At 39.6% G+C, this 17,418-nt stretch overlaps 2 protein-coding genes across 8 annotated transcripts in view; both read right to left on the reverse strand.

Moving 5' to 3' along the window:
- mctp1b (multiple C2 domains, transmembrane 1b) overlaps positions 1 to 6,840 on the reverse strand; it is a 35,713-nt gene extending 28,873 nt beyond the window's left edge. For 3 of the 6 annotated variants that reach the window (XM_008423186.3, XM_008423185.3, XM_008423184.3), the window contains exon 1: positions 5,905 to 6,837. In XM_008423186.3, coding sequence (XP_008421408.1) covers positions 5,905 to 6,408 — 504 coding nt within the window. In that variant the 5' untranslated portion in view covers positions 6,409 to 6,837. Of the gene's footprint in view, positions 1 to 5,904 lie in introns of all 6 variants that reach the window. The other 3 variants (XM_008423183.3, XM_008423182.3, XM_008423187.3) reach the window with 2 other exon arrangements.
- A 431-nt stretch (positions 6,841 to 7,271) lies between these two features.
- The window catches only part of septin5b (septin 5b), a 14,212-nt gene continuing 4,065 nt past the window's right edge, over positions 7,272 to 17,418 (reverse strand). For both annotated transcript variants that reach the window (XM_081613860.1, XM_081613859.1), the window contains exons 6-12: positions 15,949 to 16,083; positions 15,116 to 15,233; positions 13,911 to 14,012; positions 13,075 to 13,171; positions 12,864 to 12,999; positions 11,646 to 11,748; positions 7,272 to 10,120 (exon numbers count right to left, since the gene is read on the reverse strand). In XM_081613860.1, coding sequence (XP_081469986.1) covers positions 10,058 to 10,120; positions 11,646 to 11,748; positions 12,864 to 12,999; positions 13,075 to 13,171; positions 13,911 to 14,012; positions 15,116 to 15,233; positions 15,949 to 16,083 — 754 coding nt within the window. In that variant the 3' untranslated portion in view covers positions 7,272 to 10,057. The remainder of the gene's footprint in view (positions 10,121 to 11,645; positions 11,749 to 12,863; positions 13,000 to 13,074; positions 13,172 to 13,910; positions 14,013 to 15,115; positions 15,234 to 15,948; positions 16,084 to 17,418) is intronic.

The following is a 17,418-nucleotide window of genomic DNA, read 5'->3' on the forward strand; positions in this document are numbered from 1 at the left end:
ACACATGAAATTAGTATCTCAACAATAAGGCAGCAAAGACCATAGACTGACAATAATAACTATTTATTGCTTCTTTTTTAGGTAACTGTTTGGCTGATACAGCAACACACACCAATACCAAATCACACCCTTTTGTAACATGCTACTTCAGGACACCAGTCATATAACAAAGTGTGTTGTGTGTCACTAAAGCAGACTGTTTGTCCAGTGAGAGCATCAATGAGTTTGAGTATTAATAGTCTTCTTGAACAAACAATGTCGTAAAATAGTAAAACTAAAAATACCTACAATACGGACATGTTTGTGGGTTTTTGAGCATCATTAACTGAAATTCATCATGACAAAGATTAATCAAACTTTTATCAAGATAAGAAATGTATTGTGATAAATGATAAACGATACGTTAAATGTCCGCCCCTCGTGTCAAGCTATCAGGAAGCCGTTATCTTCCAGTGCTGTCATATTCCATAACTGCAACTGTACCTGGAACTGCAAGACCAAGGCTGAAACCCCACCACCACTGAACAAAACACAAAAACTGAAAAGTCTAGACTGGGCCAAGAAATGTCTAACGACAGATTTTTAATGGTTTTAAAAACTGATGAAAATAGTGACTCTTGATGGACCAAATGGACAGTACCATGACTGGATCAGTCACAGATATACATCTTGTATGAATTCATTTGTCTTCTTTTTGAGACATTGTTGCTGTTAACATCAGTTACATTATCTACAATATTTGGTTTCAGATTTTTGTGGTTCCCAAAGTTTCCAAAGAATAGTAAAGCATATATATGCACACCATGAATGTTAGAAGAGATCAACAAACTGTACTTACAAATAGATAGAAGCAATATGTAGGCTGTTCCTGCTGTTAATGTGAACCTGTTTAACTGACTTAGAACAAAAGTTCATCCAGTGGGTGGGTTCACAAGGGTGTTCCATGCTCATTTTGTGGGTCAGAAGTTTGGGAACTACTGGTTTAGACAAAACAAAAGGACTGAAAAATCTATTGATCTGATATGAATATTGGAAATCAGAGTATCGGATTATATTGGTTTGCAGCTAAAATCTAACAGCAGTGCTGGTATCCCACACACAGACCCACTGGTTAATAAATGGGTCAGTTGTCCTGATGCCCATTGCTGTTGACTGTTGTTTTCTGATGAGTGATTTCATTTTATACATTCTTTTCTGACAATCTACACTACAAAATAAGCAATAAAAGGATACATGATTTCTACTGATAATGTATCGGGTTATTATCAGCATTAGATAATACTCAAATATATCAGTATAACACCCCTAAAAAAGTTATGCTGTTAGGCATGACACTGGAGATATGAGTAAGGCTAAAGCCAAGCTCAATTTTCAACGTTTTCTAAAGAGTTAAACAGGAACAATCAGACAAAGCAGAAGGAGTTAAGCAAAAATGTCCAAGAGCATTCAGAGTTAGAAGGAATAGCTGCTTTAACGATAGCCTGCTGCTGTTATTAAAACTCAAAGAAGCAACAAAAAAAACTACTGACAGATTTCTTTTATGTGCTTCAAAGTGAAGACAAACTTGGAGTCTCTCCAACAGGGTGTCAGTGCCATACGGATCCAGGCTGAGCCGTTCTGACATTCCTCAGGAAATGACACTGTCCAGCTCTGCTGCACGCAAACATCTTACGTCCGTCGCAGCACAGTTACCAAAAATGTATATTTCTCTCCTCACTTCTTTATGCATGTGGTGTTACCATGTAAATGGCAGAGAGGATTCATATTCTGACATAGAAGGTTCAAACGTTTCACAGAACATTACCTGAAAAATGTAAAAGGAGCTTTTCTCTAACATTTGCAGACCTCTGTGTTTGGAAAGTCTGAAATCAAGTTTCACAATCCCACTCTTCCCCACATCTTTAATTTGCCCCAGATGTGAGTCAGACTCCAGTTTACTGCTCAGCTCCACGGAGAGCAACCAGCATTCTTCAAACAGTCGCTTCAGAAAGGCTCCTGAAAGATTTAACTAGAATTTCTACATGTTATCACTGGGCTGCGTCTCAAGTCAGGCTTCCTTCCAAAATTAACTTCCTCCAAACCCTTCATCCCATTCATCCTTTATAGAGACATTATAATTATCTTATATCCCACATGTCCTCTGTTTTTATGATCTGTTTGTATCCCGTTCACTAGTTTTAGGGCTAACAGCACGGTGCAAGATGCTGGCAGGGAAAGCGTACATGGAACAAGATAACCAAGTAGTGGGCATAACATCTGTGCAGAATATGGACTGGAAACCCCGAGATCAAAGTGGGGAACACCCCCAAAGGTGGTGGAGAATGACCGAGCTAAGATCCTGTGGGACTTCCAGATCCAGACAGACAAAATGGTAATGGAGAACCAACCGGACATTGTGGTGGTGGATAAAGAACAGTGGAAAGCCGTTGTAATGGATGTAGCAATACCAAGTGATTACAAAATCAGGAAAAAGGAGCACGAGAAATTGGAGAAATACCAGGGCCTCAGAGGGGAACTGGAAAAGACCTGGAAGGTGAAGACCACAGTGGTGCCTGTGGTCATCGGGGCCCTCGGGGCAGTCACCCCCAAACTGGAGCAGATCCCAGGAACAACATCAGACATCTCAGTCCAGAAGTGTGCAGTTCTAGGCACAGCCAAGATACTGCGCAGAACCCTCAAGCTCCCAGGCCTCTGGTAGAGGACCTGAGCTCAGAGGATGAAACAGACCACCCACAGAGGGTGAGAAGGGAATTTTATATATATAAAAGGGCATACAGTCATTGGAGTAGAGGTCATGGTATGCACAAACACATGAATGCTTGGACACTGCAAGCATAATGCACAGGTTTGTGATAGAGCTCCCACAAAAACGCAAAGCAGAAGATGAGGCATCTCCATACCTGCTTCCAAACCAACTTCCTTCGAAGCCAAAGAGTGGAAAACATGAAAAAGGATGTCTTTCCTTTGGCTTCACCTGCACAATGGTGAGCGCAGTGTGTAGTCTGTCTTAGAAGTGCTCGCCTGTGACAGTTTGAAGCCTTACAAGCCAAGACAAAACAAAGCATCAGTTGACTATTTCAGACAAAAACTTGTAAACTGCTGAGCTCAGCAGTCCTGGCAAATGCTCAACTCAGCTCCTATAAGGTTTGCCTGAAGAGTGGGACAACGTAAAAAGCTGCACACAATTGTGGAGAAATTAATACTTCACTGTGCTATGGATACTGTTTGAACCATGATTGATGACACAGCAGCCAGTATCACTACAGGCTATTCCTCTGTCCAATAATACAATCAACATGTCAACAGACATAGAGGAGCAGTTAGATGATAAGTTGCATGGCAACCGCTGTTCTCTGAACAGATGGACGCAGCCACTGATAGTAACAAAGACTGCTTATTGATAACTTGTCTCAGACTCATAGATAGAGATGAGAGAACTTGGTTTTTTGTAAACAAGTTCTTTTTTTTACTCCAATGAGCTCTGTCAACGCCTGGATTTTTTTGGCCAAACACACAGCGGTTCAGTTTGGAAGGTTCTGTCCAGGGTCTTTAGACTGTCAGATGAGATCCGCATATTTAAACCAAGTTCCTCATGAAGCTGATGCGCCTCGGCGACGTGTTCCTGAAACTCAATGAGCTGAATCTGCAGACGCAGAGCACAAACATACATCTCCCACATCTGGCAGGTACAGTCACAACATTCATCGGAAAACTTAGGAAGTGGCAGCAGCCAGTGAAGGATGGAAATATGAATTTGAGAATCTGAAATTGTTCACTGATGCTGAACACAGCATGAAACAACACATCTCTCTCCAAATCATTTCCTGGGATATTTCCTGGTGCAGGATTCCAAACCACCACCTGCTGACTTCAGCTCCTCAGAGGAGGAACGGCTTATTGATCTCATCTCTCATTCAACAAAGAGGCAGCAGTTTAAGTCAAAGACTCTGGCTGCATTTTGGATTGAAATAGAGAAATATTACCCTCTGCTTGGTGAGAGTATCCTGGCCATATTTCTTCCTTTTTCTGCATCCTACCAATGTGAAATATATTTACTGTCAACCCAAACTACATATCAAAGTTATACAGTGCAAAAAAAGCTCAGAGTTACAGTCTCACAACTGCAACCCAGGTTTTTGAGAAGATTCTGCAGCAACAGGCAGGTGTGAGGATTAAAGATGGTATTTCTGCACAACAAACTTTTTTTTTTTTGCTCTCAGGAGTTGTTCATATTGATGGAGTTGTGCTAATTTTTGGAAAAATGTGTTTATAGAAATGTCGAATGGCTGCACAGTGGTGCAGTTGGTAGAGCTGTTGCCTTGCAGCAAGAAGGTTCTGGGTTCAATTCCCAGCCTGGGGTCTTTCTGCATGGAGTTTGCATGTTCTCCCTGTGCATGCGTGGATTTTCTCCGGGTACTCCGGTTTCCTCCCACAGTCCAAAATCATGACTGTCAGGTTAATTGGCCTCTCCAAATTGCCCCTAGGTGTGAGTGTGTGTGTGCATGGTTGTGTGTCCTGTGTGTCTCTGTGTTGCCCTGCGACAGACTGGCGACCTGTCCAGGGTGACCCCGCCTCTCGCCTGGAACGTTAACTGGAGATGGGCACCAGCAACCTTCCCAACCCCATTAGGGACAAGGGTATATAGAAAATGGCTGGATGAATGGATGGGCAATGTCGAATGTAAAAAAAATACATAAAAATGTAGGCTTGTGAGAAATATCAGCACCACCATCAGTATCGGCTGAGTCGGCTGATACTGGGGGCTGACTAACTGTTCCTGGGGGGATGTGGAGGAAGTTGGTCATGTGATATTTGTTTTGGTCATGTGACCAAACAGTGATGCAGTGCAGGATTGTGAAGAGATTAGCTGAAACAGTGGGGGAGTCAGCAGTGTGTTCAGTTTTTTAAGGTGTAAAAAGAGTAGTGAAATACATATAATATGAATAATAGCAGTATTAATATCAGATATCAAATTTTGATATGAAAGCTTGTTCTGTTATTTAAACGTGGTTATATCTTATTTTATAGCATGTGTTTTATTGCAGTTGACCTTTTTCTCAGAGCAAAGATTGAGGTGGGAAATAAACTGCAATGGAGTTTGAAAACAAAATATGTCTGAGTGTGTCAGGTTGGAGGTTGCATGTGAACCAGGGGGCGCGCAAAGATTTCCTTGTAAAACAGAAAAAATTTGGGAACCAGTGACCTGCCGCTTCAGAAAACTGAACCATATTCCAGCATCCTCAGAGGAAGGAGAGACTCCTGACTATCAACCTTCTGAGCTGCTGCCATCAGAGAATCTGTACAACACTGAGAGCAAAACCAACCACATGGCTACCCAGCATCCTGTAAACATGCTGGGCTGCTGCTGAATTATGCATTTATTACTGCTATCATAATCCATCTGTCGGGAGCCTTATTGCTTTGTTTTTGTTTCTCTACATTTAATGGTTTTTAAAGCTGTTACACATCCCAGAGAAATACTGTCCATTTTGTTACAACAACAAAAAAACTTGGTAACTGATTTGAGCTGAACACATTTAAGATCTTTGGAGATGAACTGACTGATTCTTATCGGATCTATTTACTGTTCTGCTTTATTGTTCAGACAGATGAATGAATCAATCAGGAAAGTGAGTTTTTCATCAGTCTGAACACAGAATGCATCAAGAAACAACTAAATAAAGTTATCAGCTGCAACCTCCTACTTGGAAACAACATGACTTTTACTTTTGTGTTCTATTATTTTCATTAGTCCACTCTAGTTGAGTTATACAAGTTTAGTTGTAGTTTGTTTTCTACTTCCGGGAAACATGCTGGCAGCCAGCCATTCACACTAAACGTCATTCAGTAAAACTTCGAGTGAAATCAGGTAAATGATCCTCACTGGTCCCCCTCCGGACTCACCGCCTGCTCATGCTTCCTTTCCGGATGGCTTTCCACCGCCGCCGCCTGCGCTGTGGCCGCGTCGCCCCCGCGGCTGCCGCCCGGAGGCTCCGTCAGCCTCTCCAGGCACGCAGACCCCAACGAGGAGCTCTTGTGGTGGGACTGGACCAGCTGAGCCACCGTGGATTTGCTCGCGCCGGCGGACTTGCGCTTGATGGACGAGTGGAGCTTCTCCCGGCCGAGCAGGGAGCTGCTCCCGGGAGGTTTGCCGCAGAGCGGAGCCTCCTGCGGTTTCACGTCCGTCACCTCGGCGGAGAAGACCAGGTCGGGCTGCGAGGAAGAGATAACCCGGTCCAGAGCGACGTTCTTCTTCCGCTTAGTCTTCTTGAACATCCACATGCTCCTCTTGCTCTGCTCGTCCGGCTCTCGGCCGCCCAGCTTGGGACTGAGAAGCGGCTTAGCCTTGGCTTGAAACTGTTTCCATACCGAGCCGCCCTCATTCTCGTCCCCTTCGCTCCCCTCCATCCTCCTGAACAGAGCTCCGACGGACGCTGCTGCTCCGCCGACTTACGCAACCAGTAATAAAAAAGAAAAAAAAAAAAAAAGCCCGCACCACACCGAGAGCAACCCGCTGAAACACGGATGTGCAGGCTGGGCACTCTGAGCTGCACAGCTGGCTGCCGCTACCTGACTTACCGTTTCACCCCGAAGCTTCTCACACTCTGTTCACAGTTACAACACAGAAACGCTTTGAACTGATCTGAAGTCAGGTCTGGTTAATCTGCAACAAGGCACTTCAAACTGCTTGACTCCATTAAAACATAATACACTATGAAACCAGCGATTTAAAAAAAATTACATTTTGTCAAATGCCATCATCAAAATCATCAAGCAGGTCAGTCAGTGTTCCAGTTATTGATCAAAGGCAGCTCTAAACAAGTGGTCTTGATTTAAAGCAGCTCAGTGTTTCAGCATCTTTGCAGTTTTCTGGATGTTTGTTGCAGATTTGTTGTGCAACAACAGAAGCTTGTTCCAGATCCAGTTCGGTCTGGGACCATTATTACAGTGAAAGGGGCGGTGTTATGTAAAAATCGACGTGATGTTTTGGAGATTTACAGAATGTTTTGATGTTATTCCCTTGCTGCAAATCGCCTGCTTGCACCGAGCTCCGCCTCCAAGGCACATGTACAAACATCTTCAAAGTTTATAGATCATTTTTGGAATTCTTTTTCACCCTCCACATCAGGGAGGGCGGCGCGCCAGCGCCCCCTATGGGCCAGCCGCTCAGTTAACGGTAATAATTAAGCAAGTAATGCTGAAAACATCATGAAAGTTATAGACAGTCCTACAACATCTCTCAAGTGAAAACAAAAAATGCAAACGGCTGAGACAATTCTCACATTATTTTTATTATCATCACAAAATTTAAAAACACAGTCTGATCAGCCACTGAAAGAAAAGAAAGCCTTTACAAAAAAACTTTCTTGCAGTCCTGAGTGCTGGAAAACTCCTGTTGTCAGGGAGTTCAGTAAACATTTGTTTTCTGATTGGATTCCTCTGGCTATATTTCATTTCACAAGTTTTACCTTCATATTTATAAATCATTACAATTCCCCAGAAGAGTACGACGCTGAAGTGTAGAAAAGCAGTGAGATTAAATATCATCTAAACTTTCAGGAACTGAAAAGAGAAAGGTTTGTGGAAACATTAGCTTTATGTTGATGTCAGTTATTACTTGTAAGAAACATAAAAGGAGATTATAGTCACACTAGCCTTTCTTCCAATGACCGTAATATCGCCAAAATTGGAATAACAAAAATTTATTTGTTTAATGGAAACAAAGCAATTTCAAAATCAAAATGCTAAGTAGTCTTTGAGTGAGGATGGTTAAGTTTTTCAGCTATTAGTTTATTTTGCATCACACAAGTCATGAGAACAACAACAGGAAGTTACTGCTGGTTGGAAAGACTATAAAGACAGCAGGAAGTAGCTGGACACCATGTGTCAAAGATTTGATTACTGAATAAAGTTTGCCAGCATAGAAACATTTAACAATCTTCATCAAATGTAATTAATTCTGATGTTAAAAGACGGTACCAGGATGTTTGTCAGAACCGTCTGTGTGTCACTGGGTTTGGTCAGAACCAGGATTTATACTTGTTCTGTTTTAATACCAGACATGTTAGAACCAACTGCTGCACAAGCCTTTAAGACTTTACCTTCAATATGTTCACATATTTAAAAAAGATTCATTTGCACTTCATATCAGAATAAAAGAACCATATCAGACAGCAAACAAAACAATGGGTCATAGTTAATTAGAAAAACAGGACTGTTTACAACAATTTGTTTGTTTTTATTTGATCAGAATTTCTCTGTAGAGATGTTCAACAGCTGGTCAGGTTTATTTTATATATTCTTCAATACAAACAGGATCTATATAACATGTATATTTCACGAGACACACATGTAAGAGAAAATCATTGTAAAATCAGTATTACATGTTGCGCCTGCAACTATAAACTGAACACATTGAAAGTGGTGTTTGATTATGGGAAGTGAAGCTTAAAACAATGTTTGGAAGAGGTCCTGATAACAAAGTTTGTGGGCGTCGCCATGTTGAAATTCCGACGTCTTGACTAGAATGCTGTTACCTGGGTCTGTCATCAAACCCAGCTCAGAGTTCCCACTTCCCAGGTACCTGGAACGCATCATGAGTTTGATGTTCCAGAGAAATTAACATGTGGTTAGAGGAGAAAACAGTAAATTTAAGGAAGTATGAGACAGCTTCATGCAATTTTTGTAATCAAGCTGAAATGAATGAATGTAATTGAACTAAATAAAAGAACAACACATAAGATTAATATAAATTAATATAACTAAAAATTTTAACAAGAGAGCGATACCTTATCAAGGTTTTAGTGTTGAAAAACTGTAACTTTTTGTGCATGTACCTTTATACATTTTTACTTTGTTGCCGGTTTTCATTTAATTCAATTTTTTATTTTTATTTTATTTTTTATTTCATTTTGTTTAGTTGAATTTTATTGTATTTTATATTCTGAGTGTTTACTGTGGGGGTTGGTGGTGTTCAATGTTTGCTTGAATGTATTTGTTTCATATACACAAAAACTTAATAAATATATTGTAAAAAAAAAAAAAGTTTGCTGTTCAGTGATCCTGAATCAAGACTGGGTTAGGAAAATAAATAAATATTTCTAGAATTTCCTGACATCAAGTCAATTAAAAAAATTAGAATCATACCAAAAAGCCTTTTCTGTTTTCAGAAACCAGCTTTTTAAAATGAACTCCTCCCGTTCTGATAAGAAGCTCTAATATCCAGCCACAAGCTGCAAAGCCTGGTTTGACAGTGACGTTTATCTGTTATTAACTGTATGCACTGGGTAAGTATACATCTGAGCTTATGTGGATTTTAGAAAGTCCAACAAATTCACGCATGTGCACCGTTTCTTGTTTTTAGGATTCATTAAAGTTGCGTCTTGCGTGAGCAGTCCACTCTGAAACAACAGCTTAATGCCTCATTCAGAGTTCAGGATGAACATGATAATAAAGATCATGATGAGGAACCCAAACCTCTGATGTTATGTGGACAAAGATTCCTCTTAGAAAACTACCAGGAGTCTCGTTACAGTTTGGTGAGAATCATTTATCCAAACACCATCAGTAACTCAAGACTTCTACATCTAATATTGTGCTTGTTTTTTTCTGTCACAACAGGAAGTCATTATTTCTTATATTTAATGGTTTTAAATAACTATGAAAACTCTCATATTTTCAGTTTACAAACCCACTTCCTGTTTCCAAAAATATTCAAATTTTTTATCTTAATATTCAAAAGCATCATAACGTTTGACCACTGTTGGAATACTTATTCAGTATTTCAGCAAAGCGTTGCATCTTCTATGTTAATCTACTTTGGTCTACCTGATAAATTCAATCTACTGGCTAAAAATCTATAGATCACTTGGCTAAGGACTGCACTGAAGAGAAAGCATGCCGTCTTAAAAACACTTCATCTGTTAATTAGTGTGCGTGCGTGCGTGCGTGCGTGCGTGCGTGCGTGCGTGCGTGCGTGCGTGCGTGCGTGCGTGCGTGCGTGCGTGCGTGCGTGTGTGTGAGAGATTATCGCTTCAGTAAAAGGGCCGATCGGAGGTCACAGGTCCTGCCCGTGCATCTGCTGCTGCATCTTCTGCAGCATCTGTTGCATCCTCCTCAGCTGCAGAGGACCAGCCACATGGAGACAGAAAGATGGAGAGGAGAGCAGCGTGAGGAGCAGACAGCCTTTCAGACAGCCTTTCAGAACTCTTCAACCTTTTTCACAGTTTATCACACCATGAACGTAAACTTCAGGGAACTTTTTAACATCGATTTATGTAACAAACCAACACAAAGTAGTGCATAACTGTCAAAGGAATGGAAATGATGCATTATATTAGTTACCAAAATGTAAAAACTGTTGACACTGTTTTTGGCCCCAAATAAAATCAATTGCAATTAATTTCCTTCAGAAATAAGTAAAGAATAAGTAAAGAATCCAGCTGTGAAACTGAATCTCAGTAGAAATGCGTTTGTTGTGGTCTGGTAGAGAACATTAGTGACATTAGTGATTTTATTTTAGATAAAGATCTAAATAATGTTTTGAAACATGGATATAACAGCAAATGGAGGTTGTTTTTTTGTTTTTTTTTGCTATTTTTTTCTTATCATTCGAGCTGTAGTCTGTAACTTTCATAAAAAACTTTTTTTTACATATTTATTAAAACTATCACTACGCTGTGACAATTTGGTGTGAGACAGATAACCTGTAAAAAATGGAGTTCCTCTGCTTTCTCCCAGAGTTAATTAGAAACAACCAATCAGAGCCAGGAGGAGGGTCTTAATGCTGTTAATCACTCTCCATGTGGTGCTGCTCATTCCCTTTACCCTCTACTAGCAGAGTCTGTTGTGAATGCTAGGCTACTTAGCATGGCCACCAACGATGGTGGATTAACTGTTTTCATGTAACAGTAAGTTATTCCTCCACTATTAGAACATTGAGCAGTGGGTACATGAGGGTGATTGACAGCACTAAGACCTTTCTCCTGGTTCTGATTGGTTGTCTCATATTACACTTTCACAACATGGGGATAGTTTTAACAAATATGTGAAAAACATAATGTCACCTTCCTTAAATAACAGGAAAAAAACACTTTTGGCAAAAAATGACTTACGCCATTTTCTTAGGAAGGTAACCATACATATTTTTTAATCTAAAAGTTACATATTGTGGCTTTAAGTTGGAAACTTTATACTTTTATTTTTTTACCTCTTCTACAAATATCAACATCCCATAGAAGAAAATGTATCCATCCTCTTTTCTTCAATATGAATACAAGTAAAATGGCAGTCCTTAAAAAATGACAGTTTATTTACCATAGGAGATTTTTATAAAAAAATATATTTTGTTTTTGTTTTATTTATGTTTTTTGTTGGGTTTTTTTCCAAATGTTCATTAATGAATGAGATTATTCAAATACCAACACAAGAACTAGTTTTGAGATTTATTTGTGTAAATACAAAATGTGTCATTTTTCTCCACTTCACATTTACACACAACCTGTTTCAGTCTATTAGGAAAACATATTGGAAAATACATTATTTAGTTGATGCATTGAGGAAAAATGAGACAAAATTCAAAAAATACTTGAATTATTTTTGCAAGATGTGGCATAGGACTGTAGTGTGTGTCTCCTGCCACTCACTTCTTCATCTTTCCTCTTGATAAGCTTCTCTGTCTCCACGGCGGGCGTGGACAGCGGCAGGATCGGGATGGGACTCTCCACACGCTTATCCGCATTCATCTTACTGGAACAGGAAAAACTAATGTGACCAATAAGAAGAGGCAGCACTGGATCTGGCTGCTGTATGACAAACTGTTTCTGCTCAGACATGAGAGAAAAAATGACTTTACCTGCTGAGTTTGTTCATTTCTTCATTTACAACAACAACAACAAAAAAATTGCATCTTTACTGCAGTTCTATATTACTGGACAGAGGCTCTATCTTTTAAATTTCTGCTGAAATGCTGTAACAGTGAAACTGAGCGTTGTGTTGTTAGAACTCCAGAGTGCTGAAGGTATTTTTATGGCCCAGCTCTCTGATCTCCAACAGCATCCTGCTCCAAAGCTGCTTTCACCCACACTCATCTGCAGACACTTTCCACAGAGGGGCATCCATCCCACAGTAGGGACGCTTTGTGTGGAGTCTCTTCCACAGCTTTTTTTTTTTTTTTTTTTTTTAGATTGCTTCTTGCACCCAGTTGCTCTAAAAGTATTTCTCTTTTACTTTTCAGTTCTGGTTTTACTTTTCAGTTCTGGTTTGGTCAGTTTAACATAAAAAAAATCATGTCACCAAGGTTAGCATTGGCATTATCTTGAACACCTCTAAGGTTTTCATAACATCACATAAGAATAACATTAAAAAGGGCTCAAACACACACTGACTCTCTAACACACTACTGTTAAAATGGCAGGTTAGTTTCTGCTTCAAAAGACAATGGACGCTGGAAAAGACTAGTGTTTGTAATTCAGTACATTTATGTCTGTTTAAAGAAAAAGAAACATTTAAAGTCAATTCAGCTGTTTCACTGCATCAGATCGTTATCGGCCGATACTAAACCAGTCCACATTTCTAAAGAAGCTCCATGACTGATCAGAACGTCCTGAAACTCTGGAAAGACGAATGTCTAATAACACTTTGCAGCAATCTGATGGTTGAATAACAAACCACAGATTAAAAACAATGAATATTTTTGTTAAAAATATGTCTATTTATTCAATAATTTCACAGAAAAAAGAGTTTTTGAACTGAAAATGTTGCTTATGTAGTTTTTGATTAAAAAGCAGTAAACTAATTACAGACCCTGCAATTAACTCGATTAAAAATTTGAATCAACTTGCTGTCCTGTGGTTCCTGCTCACCTGGTCATGTTCTGGATGCACTGGGCCCGGTAGTTTTCATAGTGACAGTCGTTGGTGGTGTCCTTCAGGTCGTGCATGTGGGTCCTAATCAGCATGTTCCTGAGCTTCCCGAAGTCACAGTGGGACGGGTTCTCCACTGCGGGAAGAGACCAACATGAGAGGCTGCCACGCACCGGGAGCGGCGGCTGCAGACTGCAGCTCAGGGTCTTACCCTCCACGATCCCCCACGGGTAGAGGCGGCCCCTCACCCTCTGACCTTTGACCTCCAGAACAGTGTTCCCGCCGATCACTGCAAACGGAAGGCTCTCCTGCAGCGCCGACACAGACGTTTGAACATCCTACAGTTTTATGATCACGCTTACAAATAACTGCCAACGTTAATGAGTGGGTTTAGGGGGAATATTTTAATATTACATAACACAGATTAATCAAACAACTTATGTTGATATTATATATGAGTAAATAAAACATTTTCTTAAAAATATTTGAAAACGTGCATAGGTGAGAGTGGCAGTTTTTAATAATATGGGCTACATGGGCAGTTGCCCAGGGCAGCATCGGAAAGGGGTTGAACACCCAAGAACTGGAAAATAAAATGTCATTTGTTCCCTAAACAAGTTTGTTACTACATGAATGGTCATAAGTACTGGGAGACTACATGACCTGCTTTCTGCTACAAAAAAAATAATAAACAGATTATCTTGCATTTTAATTGGTTGGAGCGCGACAGGAGGAGGGGCTTGGCTGTTCCCGAGAGAACCACAACTGCGTGCGTATTTAGATTTCAAGCTTACAAAGTTAGGCGTAGTGGTTAATCACAGCGCTACAGTGTGATTAATTTGATTCCATTTTTGAACTGATTGACAGCATTAGAAATAACTCACTGATTTAATCTGTAACCAAAAAATAACAAGTAAACCGAAAAATACAATATCTGAGGTGGAAATTTAAAAAAAACAGCAAACATATTCCTGTGCTGTAATTAAATTTACTGCTCAAAACTTCAGCGTACATGTTTTAGGCCCTTTCATTTGAGACCAGGCCTACCTTCAGCCCTTTATCCTGCTGTTTGATCTCCTCATCTTCATCAGAGTCGCAGTCGGGGAACTGGTAGATTTTTATCCCAAACTTATCGATCTCTTCCCTCACCTGGAAGGACCAAACACAACAGGGATGTGACAGGTCACAGCAGGAACACATACGCCTCAGCATGCAGAGCTGGAACATTTCAGGAGAAGCGTGGGAGCTGTGTGTGAACGCTCAAAATTCACTTCACATAAAATCTCCTTCTGGAGAAGTCTGAGTCAATCTGAAACTGCTCCAGAGTCTAAATCTGGGCTCTTTCTTTTGGCTGTTTGTTTAATTTATTTCAGACTAGAGAGTTCAAAAATAACTCATGGTTGTTATAACAACCATCACCTGACATGGGTTGTTTTCACACCTCAAGCATATAATCGCTGCACAGATTCAAAACATAGGTTCAAATCAAGATCTAAAAGTCTAAAAATTAAGTAAGAGTAATTATAAGAGAACTGGGGAATAAAGTTTGTGAAGCTGAATGGCCAAATGTGGTTTTGTGTTCTATAGGGAACAAAAGAAAGATTCTGATGAATTTATTTCTAAAAATTAGATGAAACACTTTTAACGTTCATCACAAATGGTGCAAACTGTATATTCACCATTATAATTAATCACAACTGTCAGATTTGAAGTGATTTGGAGTTTTTTATGTGGACATTTATTATGAATTCCAGTGATGAAGGTGAACAAATTAAACAAGTTAATGTTTATTCTGCTACTTTCAGCACAAGAAGAAATAAGAAGGCGCATTAGGGGCGTAAAACAAAAGGCAGATTTCTGCCAAAAAACTCAGAAATTTTGAGATGAATCTCATAACTTTCTACAAAAAAAAGAAGAAATATTCTGAATGCATAAAGTTGCAAATTTGGATGAAAAAAATGTAAACAATTTTGATAAATGTCATAAATTTTCTTTAAAAAAAAAACATGGAAATTTCAGATTTTGAAAAGTTGATAATTTTCCAGAAAAAACGTAAAAGTTTTGAGGCTAATCTCAGAATTTCTAGAAAAATACAACGGCCCTAATACAGCGTCATAAACAAGTGGCTAAAGCTACGCTTCTTCAGAGTGTTCCAGGTTACAGCTCGCTGTCTGAACGTGGTTCTGCTGTTCATCAGCTTTATAAACTCTTATCGTTCCTCAGCAAACCCAGTTCCTGAAGTAAACAGATACCTGTTCTTTGAGCCTCTTTATCTCAGAAGGCGTGAGGCAGTCGGCCTTAGCGATGAGCGGAACCACGTTGACTTTATCCTGCAGGGCCTTCATGAACTCCACATCGATGGGACGGAGCCTGGCAGGATGTTAACACATTCAATACAATAAAACTAATATTTCTTTTCACATTTATTCAGTTTTTGCGTTTGTGTTGCACTTAAACATTTCACATCATTAATGAGATTTTATTATCGCACAAATATAACCAGAGTAAATATAAAAAAATACTTTTTACATGATGATTTCATTTAGTAAGGGAAAATGAGATTAGGTGGAATAGATAACCAACTCTTGTGGGAAAGTTCAATCGCTCTCATAAAATCATGAAATAACTATCAATAATCATACTTTTTGGTTCTGTTAACCTTGCTGTTACATAGACCCACACAAATTCCTAAACTGATGAAAAAACAGCCACTGGTTTGTAGCATTTCTAACACTGCTGACCAAAAAACGCAAAGGGTCATCTCACATTTTACAAAAATAACAAACAAACAAATAAACAAACAAAAAACATTCAGATGAAGATTTCTGGGAAAATATTGTGTGGACTGATAAGACCAAATTGAAGTATTTGGAGGGCGTGTTTCCTGGTTCTCTGCTGCAGAACTGCTGAAACATGCAAATGTGACAGAAACTGAAGAAATGTGCTCAAGTTCTAGACACGTATGCCTCAGTGTATTTATGTTTGTGTGTGCGTGTGTGTGTGTGTGTGTGTGTGTGTGTGTGTGTGTGTGTGTGTGTGTGTGTGTGTGTGTGTGTGTGTGTGTGTGCGTGTGTGTGTGTATTACCCTTGTCCAAATGGGGATATAAAGTAAAGGCAGCAGTGGACCCTGTTATCCTGGATGTTCTTCCTGTTCAGCCCACTTTCATCCCTGAAGTATTGTTCAAACTGCTGGTTGATGTAGTCTGTTACCGGAGTCCAGCTATGACACACAAGCATACATCTTTCACTGCACGGCTGTTCTAGAAGGCATCAGGAAGTAACTTAGCCAAATAGCTGAAGAGTCACATCTCCAGGGAAACAGCAAGAGCTGTGAGAGAGCTAGAAATATCATCAATAGAATGTGTCCACATGGCTCTCAGGCAACCTAATTAGACTAGAACACACTCAATTATACACACATACATACACCTACATGAAATACATGAAAAGGATCAAGTCAGAATAAACATACTGCGTTAGCGGACAGAAACAGATACATCAAAAAATAAATTAATTAAAAAGGAGCACAGTTACAAATGTATTGTTTAACTCTACACCAGGACAGCTCACTTAAACACACCAACAGTGTCACAAGTTTGGTCAAACATGTAAAACCAGCTTTAATCTGTTCAGTCAGTGGATAGGAGTAGAACAGCCAATGTGAAATACATAATAACAAACTAAAATAAACTGTAACAAACCTTCTTTCAAGCGGTTCAGAAAGTTCAATTAGTAATTCTAAGTATAATGTCAAATAAATAACTATAGAATTAAACTGAATGGATCTGCCCTCGTGAATTGAGCACATTGTCACCTGATCCAGCATTTTTTCAACATCAGGTCCGATACAGATATTAATATCGGATCATTGCAGTTCTAGTCCAAAGAGAGAATCTGCTGAGTTTTCCTCCGTGCTGCTGCATGTTGGTCTCACCACCATTCAATGGAGACCATTCTGTTACTCAGCAACTGTGTACAGGGGTGAAAGGTGAAATTATGCCTGCCTCATGAGCAAGGCATCAGAGCCCAGCCGATGTGTTGAACATCCATTACTGTTAGCCGTGCCAAATGGCTTTCTGTCAGGGACAACAAAACTGTATGATTCACAAAAACAAGATTCATTCTATTAATGTGAGACAGTGTCTGTCATGTTGCTCTACAACCTGGTTGCCATACCAACCACTGTCTCTACTGAAGGTTGATTAAATTTGAGGGTACAGGATTTGGTTTGCTTCAATTGGGTACAATGAAAGTCTTTGCAGCTCTGCATATGAATTGTCAAAATTAATTTTTGTTCATCTAATAATTAAAAACATTGTGTGTCTCTGCTTCCTCTGCTCCAGTCAGCAGCAGTTCTTGCATGACTGGCCTCATGGGTCAAATGTACAAAACACAAGAGATTTGAACAAGTTCTAAATGTTTTCACTTATAGGTTTCACAAATTCAAAGTTGAATTCAGTCCAGGTTTGACCAGCATATTTGGAGACTTTAATTAATTAAAAGTTTTTAATCAATGCTAAAAAAGCAATAGAGTCTGTTATCAGACACCACCTCC

This window comes from Poecilia reticulata, chromosome 12 (assembly GCF_904066995.2).
Source record: "Poecilia reticulata chromosome 12, P_reticulata-male-v2, whole genome shotgun sequence".
Lineage (NCBI taxonomy): Eukaryota > Metazoa > Chordata > Actinopteri > Cyprinodontiformes > Poeciliidae > Poecilia > Poecilia reticulata.